Source organism: Solea solea, chromosome 11 (genome assembly GCF_958295425.1).
Source record: "Solea solea chromosome 11, fSolSol10.1, whole genome shotgun sequence".
Taxonomy (NCBI): Eukaryota; Metazoa; Chordata; class Actinopteri; order Pleuronectiformes; family Soleidae; genus Solea; species Solea solea.
In genome coordinates, this window is record NC_081144.1 from 7,536,411 (window position 1) to 7,556,048 (window position 19,638).

Sequence of the window (19,638 nt, forward strand, 5' to 3'; positions counted from 1 at the left end):
ACACTGGTCCTTTAATGGCCAATTCTACCATGGTGATCTGCCAACACAGAAAAGCAACGGCAATTTTATTTGTTTTAACAAAATAAAACCAAAAATCATTACACATAATGGCAAAATTCTTTAGTTTCCCTTTTCAGCTTGGTGACTTTTAATTAAGCCAATCATGACTGTGTGTTCAGTTCAGACCTTTATTGTCCCTCAAATGGGAAATGTGGTTTGCAGCAGTGGTTAAAAAGACATAAAGGGCACAAAATATTGCTTAAGCAACCTGACAAAATTCAGCCACAAGAGTGTTTGATCAAACAAAAAGTCCACCGAAATATAAATATTGGCAACAGTAAATAAATAAATAAGCCAAATGATACAGTGCTGATTAAAGCGTCACAGAGGATTTGGTTGTTTCAATGCAACTTATATCTATTGCACTTTGTCCCAGGTCGCCTGTACCTCTGACCTGATGGGAGAGGAACAAATTCGTCCAATAGAGGATTGTCATTGCTGCTTTCTCTTTAATTGTCTGTTCCAAATTTCTGACATAGATAACTGCTGTATTCCAATTGTCTTGCTGGCTGTATGAATAATACAGGACAGACGAGTTTGTCAGGTTAAACAGAGATACAGAGGAAGTTTGGTCAATACCACAAAAGTACAGACGATCGATACTCAGCCCTAGGACGTGTGTCTTGATTGGCAGAACTGTATTAACTCCTTTTTGTTCTCCTTTCTTTCTCCACGTTAGCGTAAACCCACTGCCCCAAATGACCTCAGAGCCCCGAGCAAGACGAAAGACACCCTGCACCCTCCCGGACTGGTGCTACCACGGCTCTCGGGAGGTGAGTCTGACCTCAGTTCTCAGATTTTTAGCAGACAATGAGGGAAAAGCAGCTGCAGCTGGCAATGCTGTGAGGGTGAGAAACGATGCACTGGACACACTAGACTTGGCAATCGCGGCATGACAGTGAAATGGGAGCAATGCATTTGAGTTTGCAGGCTGAGATGGACTGGCTTGAATCGCACAGCGAGGGAAGAATGCATGGCTGGCATTCGCAAGCAACAGAGTGGATTTGGCTCACAGGGAATCGGCTGAATGACGTGCACTGGCATGTGAGCAAGACTCATTTCATAGTCAATATGAAACCGAATTCTTGATCAGATTGCGCCACTCCTGTCTCCTATTCCATGTGCACATCCATGCATGAATGTGGATATATGCTGTAATTCAGTGAGGCCCACAGTGGAGAGGAGCAGTATGGTCACGTTTTTACAGATATCTTTATTGAGTTTTTGTTACTTTTGTAGAAAGAAGCATGGTAGGCAAGCGGACTTTAATACTGCTGCTCACAAGAGGAACGGCCTTTTTTCATAATCTTGGGATTGGGTTGTTTAATTCTTCTCTCACTGTGGTTGTGGGAAGGTTTTATATGTTGTTTTTTCCCCTTCAAACACCAGTAACACCAACTCTAACATAACACAGCTATGAAATGTGCAAAAAAAAGCAGTTAAATGGACACAACTCTGTGAGAGTGTGACTCTTAATGTAACTTGAAATGATCTGATTATGATAGTTAGGTTAGTTATTAATCAGTAGTAAATTAATGATGCCCAACATACGTCGATGCATAGGTTTTTCAGTAACAAATTGTGGTCTGTTGACGAAATGCTAACATGATATTTTAGTTTTTGCAAAATACACCCTCACAATCTGATGTAACCAACTAGTGCCTTTTAGATTATTAACACTAATGAGTTGATTCATTACAAAATGAGCACTTGCGTTTCAGTGAAACATGTTAATAAGTCAGTCTGTCATGGGGGAATGAGGGAAATGTAAATCACATATTAAATAATCATAATAAACTTTGTTTTTATCACACTTTTCTTAATGTTACAAAGTGTGTAACTGTTAAAACCAAGCAAGCAGATGTCTAAATGGAAACATTTGTATCAATAATTAAAAACCAAATACATTATAGCATACTTTTATTTCCCTGTTATTTTCCTTATTGGCTGCAAAATTCTCATTTCTCTTTTTTTAAGCCACAAAAACCACAAGTTTGGTTTATATGTAACTACATCTGTCTTTTTTTGAACGTCAGAAAGTTGAAGTGGTGGTTCCTTCCTTTTGTTTTCGTTACTCACCAGGACAGCAGGCACAGTCTACGCGTAAAGTGCTGTTGTGTGAATATGTTTTTGTCATGTTGGCTGAGAATGAACCTGGGGTTTAATTTCCTCTCCCTGTGCGGACGAGCCAGGGATCAGACCTCGGCACGCTCCGCGGCAGGTGGGAGGATAGTGCATGCACGGTCAGCGATATGAACACAGTGTATCATCTGTTATAAACTGCTGTTGTCAGCAGGACAGGACGTCGTTCCTCAACAGATTTTCACCCCTGTGTACTGTTTTATGGTGTTTTCCCAGTGTATCATTCTCCCTGGTGGTAGCGTCCTATGATTCTCTCGTAGCAGTAATTAAAAAAAAAAAGGGTAAACATAGGACATAGTAAAGTTTGATGTTCTGGTTCGGTTTCAGTGTCATTCATTCCTATCATGTCACAGAAGTCTTAGCGTTTATATCTGTGGTTCTTTGTTGGAGAGTTCCTCATGCTTCGACCAAATGCTTTGCTTGGTTGCTTCAGAAATGGGCTATTGTGTGCATTGCAGTTTTGATCCAGTGGAACTGCAACAGATGGATGAAAAGGCGATAAGGAGAGAAAGCACCTGTTTGGCATTAACAATCTTAATACCAGTCTCCATATTATGTGAGCGCTGAGCATAAAAATAAACTCGACTGTTCTTTGACCACGCATCTTTTTAAGCACCGTCATCTACGTGTTTGTCAGTTATAGTTAGTGCCAGTTTAGCTCGTGCAATTTCTAGCCTTTTAAGCAATTTTGCATGTTCTGATGTCATTTTATTATATCCACTTAAATGTTGTTAAGCCCTTATAAGAAAATAATCCAATTAAGGCTTAATGTTTGATAGTTAAACTCTCAATTCTGAAAAGGGAATACAACCCAACAGATAGAACTTTATTTAGTAAATAAACATATTGAGAAAAACATAAATCCACATCATCTGTGCATTAACATTGTGTGGCTAATGGCACATCTACCAAAAAAGGAAAACCATTTCCAACAGCCACAGTGTGTTATTCTCTTATTCTGCAAACAAACACGTACATGGTTATGAGTCCAAAACGTCCTTTTGTCTTCAACAAAAATAGGTTTATGTCTTCACAGGCAGATCTTGAGTTGACTTTGGATTATTCAGATGAGTGGAGTGACAGCCAGTCAAACAAACATGACATCATTTGTTAGATATGGTGTGTACTTTGCCAAATTAAATACATACCCCACCTCTGTGGTGACCTCACTCTCCGTGTCTGTCTAGATGCATTTTCCCCCAGCAGAGCACGAGCGGGGGGTGCAGTGATCTCACTAAGAGTTAACGCAGTGTGCGATTGTTGGAACCACGCTGATGTGCTCATAGGGCGTTCACACTCCCTCGCTGCCAAGGCGAGGGTGGGTTTTTGGCTGTGCTCCTGACATGTGTGCACAGTACACTCACTCACCCCTCATTACAAACACCCACATAGCTGTCCTAGATGTTTTAAGTCTTTAGCAACATGAGAAAATGGAGTTGAGGGCGTTGGCACGAGCCCTCACTGCAAATGGCCCCTGAAACTGTAAATGATGCAGTTTAGGGAAGAAAGAGTGTAAGTAAGATCACACCCTCCAGGACTGAACTGTTAACTCTTTCAGTGTGTGTGTGTGTGTGTGTGATGGATGTTTTCATTCTCTGAGCAGCTGGTTCAGAGATGACACAGGCAAAACATGTTGAGCAAGAAGTGTTTTTGTGAAGGACAAACTAAGTGTTGCAACTGGTCACTACGTTTCCTGTGATGTGACTGCCCTGGATTCCCTGTCACCAAACACCCTGACCCTGTCACCCTGGCAGAGGGGTAGAGACGTGACCACACACACACACACACACACACACACTCTCTCTCTCCACATACACTCCTTTACCATGTGTCACAGCGCTAATTATCAGCAGTCTGGCTGCAGGAGGATGGGGTGATTCAAATTTCCATTCCTGAACCACCATTAGGGTCTAGAATTAGAAGCCAGAAACGACACAGAGGGTAGCTGGTCACACAGCAGACGACAACAGGCACCACTGCAGCACAGAGAGGGATGAAAGCAGGACTGGGCACAGCTCAAGCTCACGTTTGTTCCGTAGTGTTGACAATGACGTGCACCGTCGAGTAACGGCTTATTTGACTGTGGAAAAGTGGCGTATGTGGCAGTCATTTCTCTGGAAAAGGGAGGAGGAAAACATATTTGTTTTTAATTACACTTGCTTTTTGGTCTCATGAAGGAGTGGTTTTCATTGAAGAAGCCACACAATGTAAGTGTGACTCTTTTTGTGTGATTTTTACGACTTCTAGTGATTTTCTGTTGTATATTGTGGTGCATTCGTTGAGCTTTTTTTTAACGTCTCTCGGGGGGGATTTTAAGTGTCGTGTCGTTTCGTGCCAAGGAGCCCAACAGACCAGTGGGTGTGTGAGGTGAGGCGAGTCACAAACATGACCAGCCTCAACTTTCTGTTACAAAACACAGCAGACAGGCTCCAGCCGATAGTCACCAGACGACTGCAAGCTGGGTTTGGAATTCTGTTCTTTCTCCAGCCAACATACACCCTCTTTTCACTCCATATCTTCTCCCTCTTTTTCTCTCCGTCACCCCTGGTAGGAAACAATTACAGATCTGTTTCAGGGATTGTGTGGGCGGCTTCTTGTTAGCTGTGCTCTGAGGATCTGCCCCTCAGTATGAAGTCCACTTTCCAACCTTGAGCTACTCTCTTTCTCCCCCCTGACTCTGTTCATTGTTTTTCTCTGTCTCCAGATAACTCCCAGCTCAGCGAGGATCAGGAAGCAGGTGTCCCAGAGCAGTTCACTGGCCTCCTGCACGGATCATCTCCCGTCATCGACTGCCGCGAGGAGGCCTTCAGGCTTCCAGGTGATCCGCCACCCGCCCCCCAAAGTCAGCAAGAAACAAGCAAACCCGCCAAAGTAAAAGAGCAAGTAGCAGCAGCTGCACCGCAACCTAGCCGCCCCAGTATGGCCGCCATCCTGACGGACTGTGACCCAAAAGCGATTTATGCGACTGTGAATAAGGACCACAGGACCTCGGGGGCCGGGGCAGCGTCTGCCGCTAGGATGCACCCTCCTGGGGACCTGAAACTTGCACGCAGCCTCTCCAAGTCTGACTCAGACTTGCTCGTGTCGCCTCCCAGTGAGGAGGAAGGAGGACTGGGGAACCGAAGCGAGTCGGTATCTAACTGTAGCACTGGCAAGAAGAGGCTTGAGAAATCTCCCTCTTTCACTTCAGAATGGGACGAGGTAAGTGTTTGTGCTCGTCCTTTTGCTGTGTTTGTGTCTTTGCTTCTTCATTAAGGTGCTGTGTTTAAGACGATATATCAATATTTCCCAAAGTTTCTTCATTCATTTATTTCAATGAAAAAAGCAGGTGGAACCAAAACATTCAAGCCCATGGTGTACTTACACACAACATATATTTAAAAAAAAAAAACTCATGGAATTGTCTCTACAAGTCTCTCATGAAAGCTTTTGAATACAAACTATTAATATTATCATGCACACACTCACTAAGCTACAAAAATGCACTGTACATAGTTTAAAATTCTTATTCCAGCAGGAGAAATTACAAAGCCTCCCTTGTTGGTCCTTAGTCTGCTTATGTGTAACTGAACAGGCCTAAGTCTCACCACTGTAGCTTGATTGAATTGCATGGAAACGTACTGATCGACTGCATCATGTTCAAACAAAATGATCGGTTGTGTTTCTGATTTTTTTTTTCTGGACAACTTTATTTATCGGTTGTGTTTTAGAAACCCAATTACAGACTTAGGTCTTGCAAATGGCTCCATCTGGCACTCATGAACGATCCACTTATCTACAGCTGTAACAGAAGTGTTTACATCAGTTGTCTTCGCTGCTGATGTTGCACCAAAATGTTATTTCACAGAAAAGCCTGTATTCACACATTCGGCACTTGAATTCGTTGTCTGGGACATGGATAAGGTGCTGAGCCATAGTGATCGGGGTATAAAACAACTCTAAGAAACTAAAACAAAGAGAATTAGCCAAGAGACGTCCAACCAATACCTTTCCAGCTTGATTGCGCGGCTTGAGACAAGTGACCAAGCGTCAGATTTGAGACTGAATGTTCTCTCACATAATATTAGCTTATATATTATAGTGAGCAGCGGGGTGTACACTTGTATAAGCCTGAGCAATTAACTTGCTCTTTCATTAGTTTCCTACTTCAATTCTCCTACTGTCTGCAACATTAATGATATTCTCTAAGCTCCTTTTATTAGGTTTTTTAAAGCTCCAGTAGGAGGAAATAAATGTTATTTTACTTTTTTTTTTTTTTTTTACTTAAATTTCAACTCTGCTCGAGTGTAACCACTATTAACTACAAGACACTCCGTACGCTTACACGACACACTTTCCTTTGTAATGTTTGCATTCAGCTCTTTGTTAGACTTGGACTTAAAAAGACATTTAATGATTTCAGTTTCATTTGCAGTATATAACACACTGTACACTGTATATCTTATTAACAACAAACAAACAATATAAACCAAAACAATCAAATCTGCCTGTTCTACACTGTACTCATAATGTCTGTATGACATTACATACACATGCACGTTATTATAACAGACCTTTGACTCAGCATTAAAGCTGCGATAAGCCAAATGAGTGAACATAATGTAATGTGTAAGACTTTCTAGACACTAGTTTGGCCCAACCTACAAATTAAGTAGTGTTTTTGACTGCACCCATGACTACACTGGATTATGTATAGTTACTGGAATGCTTTAAATAATAATCTACATTGTTATGTGAATACTTCTTTAATCAAGTCCTTACTTGTCTGTGTTAGCCTGTGATTTACCATAAATTGAGCCTTGTGTTAATCTTGCTGCAGGTTCTGTAAGCAGTCTTTAGTTTCAGAGCCGATCATTGAGGTGCATTTATGCATGACCACAATTTGACTCTGATGTTTGTTCTGTCTGTAAATAGAATTGTCAATGCTCAGATGGAGAGCAGCTATTACCTTATACAGAATATAGTCAAAGTTCAAAACACTACCGTCAGTGTAAGTTTGACTCTGATATTTGGCCAACAAAAGCAACGTTATTCCTTTATCTGCTGCAGCAGTGCCCGCCATCTGCAAACATCACAATGTAACTTCAGCTTATAGTTCTGGCACGGACACACAAGGAAGTATTTTATCAAACTTTATTTTTATAGCTGCTTATTCTTTCTGCTGGTCGATATCTCTGCAGATTTTAAACTTTAGCCAGTCGGAGCAATCACATTTTCATCTACTCTGTATTACAGGCCTATTTTATTTATTCATTAGTCAATTTATGTTTTTAGTTCTTAATAACAACAGATGTCGTAAATTGTGATCTAACATACAGATTGATGTCATTCTCAGTCCAGAAAGTGTCTTTGGCTTATTGTAACTTTATTGGAAAAGTTATTCTCTTTTTTTTATCAAGGAGTGACTTGGCATTATCGCCCCTCAGCAGTGGTGCAGTGGAGTAATAAGGTCTAGAGTGGAGAACATCTTGGGCACAGTTGGACTGTGCAGTCTAGTTTTCCTGTTCAGCGAGCATTTCACCTCCTCAGACTGCACCTGGGGGATGTGGCCTCTGAGCGCATGACGCTATCAAGACAGCCATGACATTACTGTTGTTATTACTCCCCGTTGCCCTTTAGCAGCCAGTAATAAGCTTGAAGTTGGTTGTTTATGAACAGGCGAGCTGTATACACCGAGCATGAGCACTGATCAGGTTGTCCTATTGACTTCAAGGGGCCGTCCACATGCTGCTCTTAAGAACGCATGGAAAAACATGTGGAAAGGGGCCCGGGGTGTCATTTACCAACACACTTATGACCCGGGGGCCACATGAGCTTCAAGTCTGGTAAGGAGGGGGACAGTCAAGTAAAAAAAGTCCAACTGTGTGGGGGGAAAACAACTGCTCAGTCGGGGTAGACGATATTAGCTTTAAATGATATCACAATATTTCATCACGATGTAGCAAAAATAACATTAGTGAGAATAAAGGTGCTTGTTTTGATACATAATGGTATATAATTAACAACAAACATTTGAAGATTCATTTTGCATCGTTGCTAAGCAACCAAAACTTGTTAGCTGCTGAGATGACGACCTGACTCAATTAACTTAAACAAAGATAATGGATTATCAGAACTGCTGTTCAATGAATGTGTGGAAAAAACGTGTCTAGGTGAATCCTCTCCTTCACCACCTGATTCAGGTCCTTCGTCTGGATGATAGTGTTTCAGAGTTTATTTAGGAGTGAACAAAAATCAAGACATTAAAAACACCCACTTCATTACAGAAAGCACGTATCAATGCAGAGGTGCCCAGAAAAACAAGCACTTTGCAGTGAATGTGTGTCGCAAACGTGTCACTCTAATTTGTGCGCGCATCGGCCTCACAGAAAATAGTGTATTTGTGCACACCAAAGAAGACAATGGCCTCATTTACTGTGCGCACCATACAAGCCAAGGTTTGCTGGGTAAATTGGCCATGTTTAAGTTCACCAGAATGCCTAAAGCCGTGTTTGAAATCTTGAAGTAGGCTGCTGGCAAAGAGCGACCACAATTCATCTTAAATTATTCATCCATCCCATGGGAGTGTATCTTATTTACTCCCCACTGTCACAAAATAAGAGTGTTTTGGGGATTGTAATAATATACGAGCCAATGCAGTTGACCTCGAGTATCCTACTGCAGAATAAAATAGAAAGCACAAACTCTGCTTCTGTGCCATTTCATGTATAGTATGTGTAGTGTAGGTCCCTCATCACACTCGGTGTCACTGGGTATGGACTATATCTGTGTGTGTGAACCAGCTTGTCAGGCGGACCAACCATTCTTTAGCTGCAATGAACACGATACAAGACTGCTGCCTCAAATCTAATGTTATTAAGATGCAGTTTGCATTAATGAACTCCTCTTTTTCTAGCGGCGATTGCAAGGTGTGACACTTTCTCCCCCCAAATGAGATTTGGCACTTCTGATGAGCCAATTTCCCTCGTCCAATTTCAGAGCTGTAGTTAATATTAATGAGCTTGGATTCCTGTTTCTCCCCACTTGAATAGTGATTCAGATGCCTGCGAGTTCAGTGCTGAAAGCAGGAAAAAAAAAAGAAAGAAAGCGAGAGCCCCGAAACGCTCTTCCTTTCCTTTCAGGAAATCAGCTTACATTCACTTGAAATGGAAATATTCACACTGGCGATACAAAGTGCATTGCAAATGAGGGGGAATGTGTGGGGAAAGTAGTTAAAGTTTGATTGGGCGTAACCTAGACTGCTCTCTCTTTAATGATGTTAGGAGTGTACACTGAACATTGAAAACTCTCGCTCTCTTCCTGTGAGCTTCTCCTCAGCCTGCATTACTCCATCCACTGTTGTTTCTTTATGTGGCAGCCATCTTGCCTGTCATGAATGACTGCTCTGCAACACTCTACTGAGCTGTGAGACAGCATTTTACCCAGATGGTCCCAGGACATTATCAAATCCACCCTCTCGCATATGCACATGCATCTTTTTCTTGGTGGTGCTAAATATTCCAGTTCTCACACCCTCTTCCCCTTTCTTCCATATCTCTCTCATTCCTTCTCTCCCCTTTTCTTTTCTCCACTTGAGCTACACCCTCACCGCAGATGCACCGCCTCTGGTTTCAGGACAAGCAGATTTGACTTGCATGAGGTCTTGGCCTATGCATCTCTCCATTTAAAGGAGCTCTGAGTCTGTGCGTGTGCGTGTGTGTGTGTGTGTTGGTGTTGGTGTGCGAAGCGCATGCTAATGTGACGTGGTCTTGGTCCTTGGGATCAGACTGAAGATGACAATCCAGGGGGCACATTGTGTGGGCCGGCCAACTGAGCTCCACAGATGGGAGGAGAGAAAGGGAGACAGAGACTGAAACAGAAGGAGAGAGGAGAGAGGGCCACCATCCACAGCCACTTCACTTCTTACTTAATTTTCGATTCATGCTCCTCTGATACAGTAGTCATTATGAAACCAGCTTTCGTGAGTATTAATTCCTCTCAGGGCTACAGCTCTAGTGGAGGCTCATTCATTTTGTCGACCTACCATTAACTAATTGAAAGAAATCCTCACTGATATTGTAGTAGTCATGTAGTTTTTCTTGTTTTGTTTTTTACTGAGAAGATTACAGACTTAAAACATCTTTTGTCCTCTTGTATTGCCATGTAATCAAACTCGTGGACTTGGGCTAACTTTTCCTTTAGATGACCTGCTGCGAGCAAACTGAACTGTGGGTGTGTGTCACGGCCTTGCAGGGGAAATCCATTCTCTAACCCCACAGGACAGCAATGGAACACTCCGACATGCAGCCACAGCTCTGTATTCTTACGTCTTTTGAGCATGAGCTGACAAACTTATCAGAGTTTTTTTAAAAGGAGCATTGTTCCTAAAAGTTCAAGCATGACATTGTGCTATTTCAGGGGGTTGCTAATGGGACAGCTGACGGTGCTTTCTCCCCATAGAGCACACAGGCAGTGGCACTTTCCTTTAGGTGATGATGTGCTTGTGTTACCCTTGATGCCATTCCATGGATTCATTCCAATCCTTTTGATGCCAGTGGTCTGGGCACACCTTCCCTGCAGGAGCACTGACTTTGCCAGGCGTCATTTACGCCTGGTGTATTTTCACCAAAGTGTGTCCAGCGTGAGGCTGCATGAGCCAGAAATGACGTCATTACAACCAATGCGTTGGAGGGAAGGGAGTTCCAAAAGTTGTCGCAGAGTTATGTAACGCATTACAAATACTGGCTTTGATCAAGATCCCAAGGACTATCACTTGTCCAGATGTCAACCAAGGTGTGGGAGCCCTGGTTTATAAGCAACTGTGCAGACCAGATATGTCACATGGTCACATGGTTCAGAGTCTTGGAGATGGGTTTTCATGGAGGAATTAACGCAGCATGGGGGAGAAGTTACATTTAAGTTTCACTGTAGCTTATTATGTGTGAGCTGTGTGAAAACAAAAAAAAATTGAATATGTTTGCAGAAACAGACTTCCTGTTTATCTAAAAACGCAGCCTTGCGTTTTGGATTGACACATGTCACATGCTGACCATAAACACCTCTGGCTGCTCCTAGTGCGCATGCTGTCTGCGGAGGTGCTTCATTTGAATCTAAGCAAAAGCTTTAGTTTTGCTCTCCCTTGTACCTCCTCACTGACCCCCAGTGGAAAAAAATGTTTTTAAATCCCAGTGAGTTATTCCCTGCTCACGTCTGCTGTGAGAACCATGATAAATGGCTTCATGTGTCTTTAATCTCACCCTCACCAGCTTTCATCACTGCTAGCTCTTCAGCTGTTGACCTCCACCCCGCTGCTGACTTCTGACCCTCGCCATGGTATCCCCTTGTTCTCGAGAGCCCCGCTCACAATGGATGCCTCTCCGTTTCAGGTCCCTGTATTGATTTGATCCTGCATCACAAAAACACATTCCTCTCCCTCACTCGTCTATTCATCCTGGTGGCACTGAGCTTCTTAGCCCTCGACCATGAAATTCAAAGGCTTTTCTTGTTGTGGATGTGTTTTACCTTGAGGAAATCACTGGACTGTGTCCCTTGATAAGGATATATTTTCCAGCTCCGACTCTTTATTTATCACACCTGCCTTTCACGGTAGCTGCTTCTGAATTTCCCTGGACTGTCTCCCTTTTACATTAGACCGGACAAGTAAAGCCAATATACCAATATACCAATATACTGCGTGTTTTCACTATTACATCTCGACACATATTTAGTGTGTCAAAGTGACACAACTTATAACTCACAGCTTATTTACCTGCAGTGTGTTTCAAATGCAGCCGGCTACTGATTTCTTGAGTACACAGCAGGTCAAGGCATTCAGAACATCAGAAGTGCAGATTATTGCAGCCTCTGCTTCAGTATTCATAGGACATTGGCATATCTTGTCTCCTGTGAGTCAAAAATGAGTGAGATCGCAGCTCCATGCTGATTCCCCTCTGCTCGTTGCTAAAGACTGATGCCATTGACGGGAGTCTTTAGTACAGACCTCTGCCACTTAATGAGACAAGAGCATTGCCCTGCACTCATTAACGCATGAGTTACAATAGCACCAGTCCAAGAGTCTGTTCAAAGGAGCAGTTTTATCAACCGCCTCAATGGCACAAGAGTGACTTTATATTATTAATCATACTATTTAAGGGGATTTGTACGGGGGGGGGGGGGGGGGGGCGTTTCTAGGGGCTGTTTCTTGCAGTACATTATTTTTAGTGAAGATGCACATCAGACACATCTGGGTGTTTTCCTCGCACATCTTTTGATAATTGCACAAACGAAATGGGTTAAACTTATCTTTGTTCACTCTGAAATAAACTCTAAACCTGCCATCATTCAGATGAAGCTCCTGAATCAGTTTGTGAAGGATTGGAATAGCCCACGCATAGCAAGTTTGTTTGTTTGTTTCCACACACACAATCTTCAAAGCTTGGGTGAGTGAAACCCAGCACTGTTTACCTACTTTCTTTGTTTTGTCTTGTTTTTTTAAAGTAATGCTTTAATTAATTCAGTGAAGATGCAGCAACATCAGTTATCTCTGCAGCTCCCAGGATTTGGGTTCTGAGTAATGACACCTGTGGCCTCATGTGAATGCCCCCTAACATAATAATAGGAGTGCACTTCCCTGCAGGGCTGGATAAGAAAATGGTAAATGGTAGACTTTCAGGGGTAAAAATAATGAACTACTGTTTTATCTTATGAGTTTAATCTCTAAAAAAACCATAGCGGCTGCTACTTTCACTGACCTTTTGTTTTGTGCCAGACAATTTCTTGGCCATTTGCAGTGATTTCCAGTGCAAGACTTTGCATCTTAAGCCAAGACGAATGACACAAAACTATAATAATATTTAAATGGCAGCTATAAGAGTGTCAAAGAAGCTCCCAAAAAGCCTAGTGCCGCAATATGGAACTATTCCTTTAATCCACTACGGAGGATGAAGGATGATTATGTTTGGCACTTAAAACACGGCACACAGTAGCACGGTTTTTTCTTTTTTTTGCTGACTCATCTGGCTCTTTGTTGGTGCTGATCAATGGAGGTTATTTGTTGAGTGTGTGTGTGTGACTAACCCACCATCTGGTCAATATGCTGGATTTTAATCAACAGTATGGAGCAGTAACATCACACAGACAAAAGAAAACAAAAATAATAGTCTCTCGCTCTCTCTCTCTCTCTCGCTCTCTCTCTCTCTCTCGTGTACTGCGGATTCAGATTAAACATAAAGCATAATATTATGAATAATATGTATTGTACCAGTGCAACTGTGTGTATATATCTTGCTTTCTTTTTTACTGTTGCTCTTATGTCTTCATTTTGTCTTGCCACTAATTCTTCGGTGATTCAATTCACCACACCCACTGATGCACCGTTCGAGCGCACTTTTTGATTTGAAATGATGTTTATTTTCAGTTACATTCAGTTGAGTGTGTTAGAGGACCTTTGTATACTGATTATAATGAAACTCTGGAGGAGTGTTGCTGGCACCGTGTACGAACAGTAGTTGCCCAGAAGGGAAGGCGAAAACAAAACCCTGAATTCTCTCTCAGCAGACACAGACGACTTCTCCCACCGCAAAACAAGGAAGATCTAATTCCCTTGACAGCGTAAGACGTCCATCTTCATAAACAATATCTCCTGGTCCTTTTGGGGCATGGTTCTCTCCTCTTCAGGGGCATTCTTTTTTAGATGTAGATGGGATTCTTTCAGGCTTTTTTTTTTTTTTTATATAAATAATCTCAGTGATTATTAATTCCCTTTTCTAGTCTAGATAATGTTGTCATCTGTGCATCAATCTTCAAAGTTAGATTTCTGTCTCTGCTCTTCTGATAGTCATCTCTCCTCTAATTTTGTACCATTAAACTACACGTTCACTGTACCAGGCTCTGATTGATGAAGAGAGCCTTACAAATGTTGACTTAATAATAATAATAATAATAATAATAATAATATCATTTATAATTATTATAACCTGTCCTGGGCTGTAAGAACAACAGACAGGACATAGACTCAGTATAAGCAATGTCAAGGCCATTGCTTTTGTATAAATCTTCCAAAACGGACACAGAAAATAACTTTTCAGGACAGTTTATGAAATTGACCTTATCCTTTAAAAGAATTTGGAGTGACAGTTCCTGACAGGGTTGATGGCAGTGCTGTCAGTTTCTACTTTTTCATTTTACTCGACCCTGAACTGGCTGTTTTTGTGCTGTGACAAATATAATGGCCCAGCGTGACTTTGGTGCTTTTTTTGAAAGCGGTAAATGGAAACGGGACCAACACAATACAGTACAGTAACAGTATGGTAATGTTTTTGTAATTGAAAAGTCATTTTAAGCTTTTACAGTCTAATTTATTTATTAATCACTAAGTAAGGAGAGTGAATTTAAACCTTATAATGTGGAAATTCTACAGTTTCATTACCGTTATTACCTTGGGAAAATAACAGGGTATTACTGCAATATTACCACACTTCTACAAATGTTATCTCCAAGCTGCCTTATGACAAACTTATTAAAATACTGTTGCCATGTCGTTACTGTACTGTAATATAAAGTGTTACTGAAACAGGATTCTGATGTTAGAATTTTGCATGTGTATGGCATGGTGATAATATTCTCATGCATTTAGGAGGCGATGCATGAAATGACTGGGCATCTTCACTGTTTTAGTTGCTCCTATGTTTCTCTCCCTTTCTCTCTGTTTGCTTTGTTTTATGAGTCTCGGTTGCCTTCAAACCGTAGATGAGTGTTATTGGGCCAAACCTCGTGACACAGATAGTTTAACCTGACGTGTCTTTTTTTCCCCTGACTTGTACTCTTCCCCCTCTCTGAATGCTTTCTTGAATCTTTTTGCCTCGTCATGTCTGTGTTAATCCGCAATTGTTTTGCGTTCAGTTGAGATGCTTTTTACCTGCAGTATCTCCCCCACACACAATATATGAAACAACAGAAATGATTATGCTGCTGCGCTGTGGCCATAAATGGGGCATAACAGAAATCGACCATGGCGCAGCTGCTCGAGATGCCCCTCAGTACTTTTTATGTGGTGTCATAAAACGACGGTGACTGACTTCTCTCAGTGAAGTGGCTGGTGCATTTTGTGGTTTTATCGTTTAAGGCATGGGGACATTTCTCTGTGTTTGTGCTGGTGACAGGTGGAGGCTGAACTATGACGTCTGCTCCCAAGTTCTCATCTCTCTGTCTCTCTTGTGTCCCCGTCCTCAGATCGAGAAGATCATGACACTGATTGGTGCTGGCATCGATTTTTCCAGAGATCAGCAATATGCTACGCCAGGTAGAGTATGACCAATTAACCTTTTCACATCATTACTTTTACTATTATTTTCATGCACAGAGCAGATTTGTTAATGGAAGCTCTTTGGGAGTTTTTTTTATGAGTACTTTTTCATACATTGCAGTTTTTAATTCCATGTTCTTCGTGCCAATTTCATCTGTTTTCTGGTTTGAACATTAAAACCCTAAACAATCCAAGTGGCTGTAGGCAGAGATTCCTGTGGCCGTATTTTGGCTTCAATTCAATGCCAGCGTTTTCTCAAAACCTTTAATTGGAATATGGAAGTATGTGATGCATACTCTGTAGGTTTATTATCACAGGACTTTGACAAAGGCTGCTTCACTCGTCATTACTTATTCTTTCTGTACCACACCTGATTGGACTATATGGATAATATACAAGTCATATTATCCATATTATTGACCTCAGGGGAAAATAAAACCGGTGCCTGGTAGACATGGTCAGCGAAGGATGCAGCTTGAACAAATTAAGATTCGGTTAACAACTGAGACTCGGGTACAAAATGATGCAAAGAGATTGTCGAGTTCAGTCTATTAAATCTAGCTGTGATTGAAATACTTACAATGTATCTATCCTGGTGTTTACACACAGAAACCAACTAACAATTTGTGATCTAAGAGAATAAAGACTCAATTAAATGAAGCGTCTTCCAGCAGCTGAATACACTTATCGGATTCTTTCAACAGTGGAAATGTGGGTTTGTTCAGAAAGTTCAGAAGTTCCCGTAAGTTGCTCTTGCTTTAGCTTCACCTTCTCCCCAGTTGCTCTCGGCTCTGTGGGGCGTTAGTCAGCTCTTTCACCACGTGTGAAGCCTTTGTCTCGTGATTCCTTTCTTCGAAAAGTTCGGATCATTATCTCGCTGTAGGTCGAACCCCTGACCGACCAGTCACACTTTCTTGGTCACTTGGCATTTTACCACTGTGCTAATATTGATGTACTCCTACTCTTATTACTTCCTGCAGTGCAGAGGTTAGTTCTCTTCTACAGAGTCAGGCAGAGAGTTTGTAAGTCACCGACAGCAGCTTAAGCACCAGTAGGAATTTCCGCTCAATTTGCTTCCATTGCTCAGAGATAAATCTTTCTTAGCAAATGAAAAAGGTCTCTGAACCTGCCTTGAAAGTGTAATTGTTTTTAAGTATTTGTTTTATCATACTCCTATTATCATTTTATCAAAATTATCATTTATAAAATTGACCTGAAACTAGCGATCAAGAAAATGTTTACTGGTGTTTATAAATGAAGTGACTCCTATTCGAACAGATTTTGTTGTTGCCCCCCGGTGGCTATTCAGTAAATTTTCACTTCCTGTTTGGCTTGGACAGGAACCCAGAAGACCATGTCCATTTTTATATACGGTTCATGATCCAGCCCTGCGGTCTGTAATGTAGCGTTAAGAATTCTGTACCTGCTCTCCTCCTGTTCACCGAGATTTTGAAAAGCCCTTGTCAACAGAGTTGATGGATGGCGCTCAGGAACTGTAGCTGTATCCCAAACAATCAACTCCCTCTCACATTATTCAGCGTTCCCTTCCAGTTTGCAGTCTGCCTCAGCCGCATGATGATATATTAAAGCAGTGCAGCAGATCCTTGTACTCCGAAGCACCACGTTTTTTTGTTTTTTCTCTCTACTTACTCTAGTCCTCGTGTATGTTATGATCTGCATTGGAGTGAGCTGTTTAAATATTTACCCGTCCATACTGTAAGTCGGGGCATGAGCTAATTATCCTTTGCACACTTGAGGAAAGCCTAGACCACTGCGGTTTTATCTCTTGTGTGTATCTCTGCACACTTTATACATCTGAATGCACATGTGAGAAGCCACATCACCAACAATTAATAATTTTAACAAAACAATTTTATTGTTTAATTTTTATCTGCTTTATGTTCTATGACAGTTCTAAAGAACACTTCATATCACTGAGTTCTCCTTCCTGCTTTAGTCTATAAAATAGTCTATTAAAATAGTTTTAATAGTTTGATGGAATCTCATGTGCTAATGCTTTATTTTAAATCTATAACACATTAAATATTGAATTTTAACATTTATTTAAAAGGTAAGTTGCAAATCAATGGCAATACACGTGAATAAAGTTGCCATTTGATGTTCTACTCTAAATTGTTCCGTCCAAGTCTAGTGCTGACTAGAAAGCTGAATCGCTCTGTGCCTGCAGCCACTTAAACTTTTGTTTTTTTACTATAACGGGTGAAATAACGGGTGAAAAAGACTGCAGAGGCTGCAGAATACTGGGGTTGGGGGGGTCTGTAGTTGGAAAACTGTTAGTTCTCTCTGATACACTGCAGGTGGCTGCTCTTTATCAGTGCGAAATGGTGATGGTGGAGAGGCGGTGGGGGTGAGAGAGGGAGGGAGGAGTGGGGCAGCGCGTGCAGTAAGGGGGGAAAGAGAGAGCGAGAGAGAGAGAGGGAGAGAGAGGAATTGCAGGCAGCATTGTGAACTGCCGAGACAATAGGAGGACGCCACCTCGGCATTTGTAGGACTCCATGGTCCATTCTTCAGTCTGGAGAGGACTGCACAAGCTTTTTCTTTGGACTTGACCACGTCTCACAAACTGTGCCAGGCGGAGAAGAGGCCATTTTACTGCTCTGTAGTCTGCAGGGGAGTTTAATCTGGGGACCGGCAATTACTAAAGTGCTCTTTGAAGTAACTAATTGGATCCCTGAGTGGATTTTATTTTCCAAGCATCTAGAAGGGACCACCAGGAGGTTTATGATGAGGACATGTCCTCCTCAGGAATAGGCTCGGTTTTGTAGTAGGTTAAAGAGATGAGCGAACTGAAAGGGAGATGCATTCATTTTATTTTGGGTCATGAAATGTGATTGTTGTTATGAGTTGGCAGATTTCCTTATGTCTTTTCATTAGCAGGAAAAGTATTTATTTTTTTTGATTGTGGTTGAAATGCAGTTATCTAACCAAGAGTTAATTAAAGGTAAATAGACCTAATTTAACTACATGTGCTTCATTTTGAAAGTCAACATAACGGTAGCATGGAGTAAAAGCAACACAAGGAGCAGAACGAACTCTTCTGTCATCGTAGTTTATAGTGTAGACTCCAGTCAGCTGAGGCTGCCGATAGCCGTCAGTATCACATCTGTCCCGTGATCAATCACGACTCGTTGCAGCCGTGTCACAGGTTTGTGTTCATCCCTCTACAGTTGCTGCGTGTCCTGCTGCTGTCCATGTGTGCAGCGGTTGTCAGGATATTTAACCGTCTATTGCTTCTGGCACTGCTTTCCGAAGAACTTCAGCGGACAACAAATCACTTCCCCTTGAAAGAAATCTGCTCGTAAACAGCTGCTCTCCTCTCTCTTAGGAGTCTTATGAGTTGTTCTTCATGTCAGAACAGGACCTTTAATTAAATCAGCTGTTGTCTTTTGTTTTGGAAAGAAAGTGCTGACAGGGGACATGTAGAATCTCCTCCTGGCTGGATATGATCTCTTTTGTTGCACACTTGCTTTTGAGGAAGCGTTGTCTTGATTGTGTTTTTGGCTTGCCCCCGAGCTGTCATCGCTAAACAGTTTGTTTATATTAGCTGGTAGCCATCCAGCACATATTTTTTATATCTCCTGCACCCCTGAGATCAGGGGAACTAATCCATCTTGGGTGACTGTGGTTCAGCCCCCGCTTCTCTGCGGGAGCTGACGCCCTGTCCACAGAGGACACTGTCTCCTCCGCCTTCCTGTTGCCGGTGCGCTCGGCTCTGCTGGCCGAGAATGATGTGGCAATGCCACGTCTCATCCTCAGAGTGCCGCTGCTACCGGCTGAAAGGTTTCTCCCTCCTGAAGCGCTTTCCCCTGTCAGCAGGTGCCGCAGGCCGGCTGCTGGACCAGCCCGTGGGAGACTGGCTGGAGCACGTGGGGCTCCCACAGTATGAGAGCAAGCTGCTCCTCAACGGTTTTGACGACCTGCACTACATGGTGAGTCTCTCCCCCTCTTTTATTTAATATCCAAATGGATCTTCACTTTCTTTACAGTTGTTTCCACTTCTCAATGTTCATTACTTGACTTTTTTTAATCATTTTATGAGTTTTCACTGATGTGTGGTAGATGTTCATGTCCATTCAGCTACACAATATGCACTTTGATCCGTGCTGTCAAACATGGTTTGAATCGGGGTCATC

The 19,638-nt window shown here is 42.1% G+C and overlaps 1 protein-coding gene across 1 annotated transcript in view; it reads left to right on the forward strand.

Moving 5' to 3' along the window:
- LOC131468195 (ankyrin repeat and SAM domain-containing protein 1A-like) overlaps positions 1-19,638 on the forward strand; it is a 62,094-nt gene that overhangs the window by 29,283 nt on the left and 13,173 nt on the right. Inside the window, exons 13-17 of the mRNA XM_058642198.1 lie at positions 740-833; positions 4,907-5,403; positions 13,735-13,791; positions 15,412-15,481; positions 19,322-19,434. Of these exons, the coding sequence (XP_058498181.1) occupies positions 740-833; positions 4,907-5,403; positions 13,735-13,791; positions 15,412-15,481; positions 19,322-19,434 (831 nt within the window). The remainder of the gene's footprint in view (positions 1-739; positions 834-4,906; positions 5,404-13,734; positions 13,792-15,411; positions 15,482-19,321; positions 19,435-19,638) is intronic.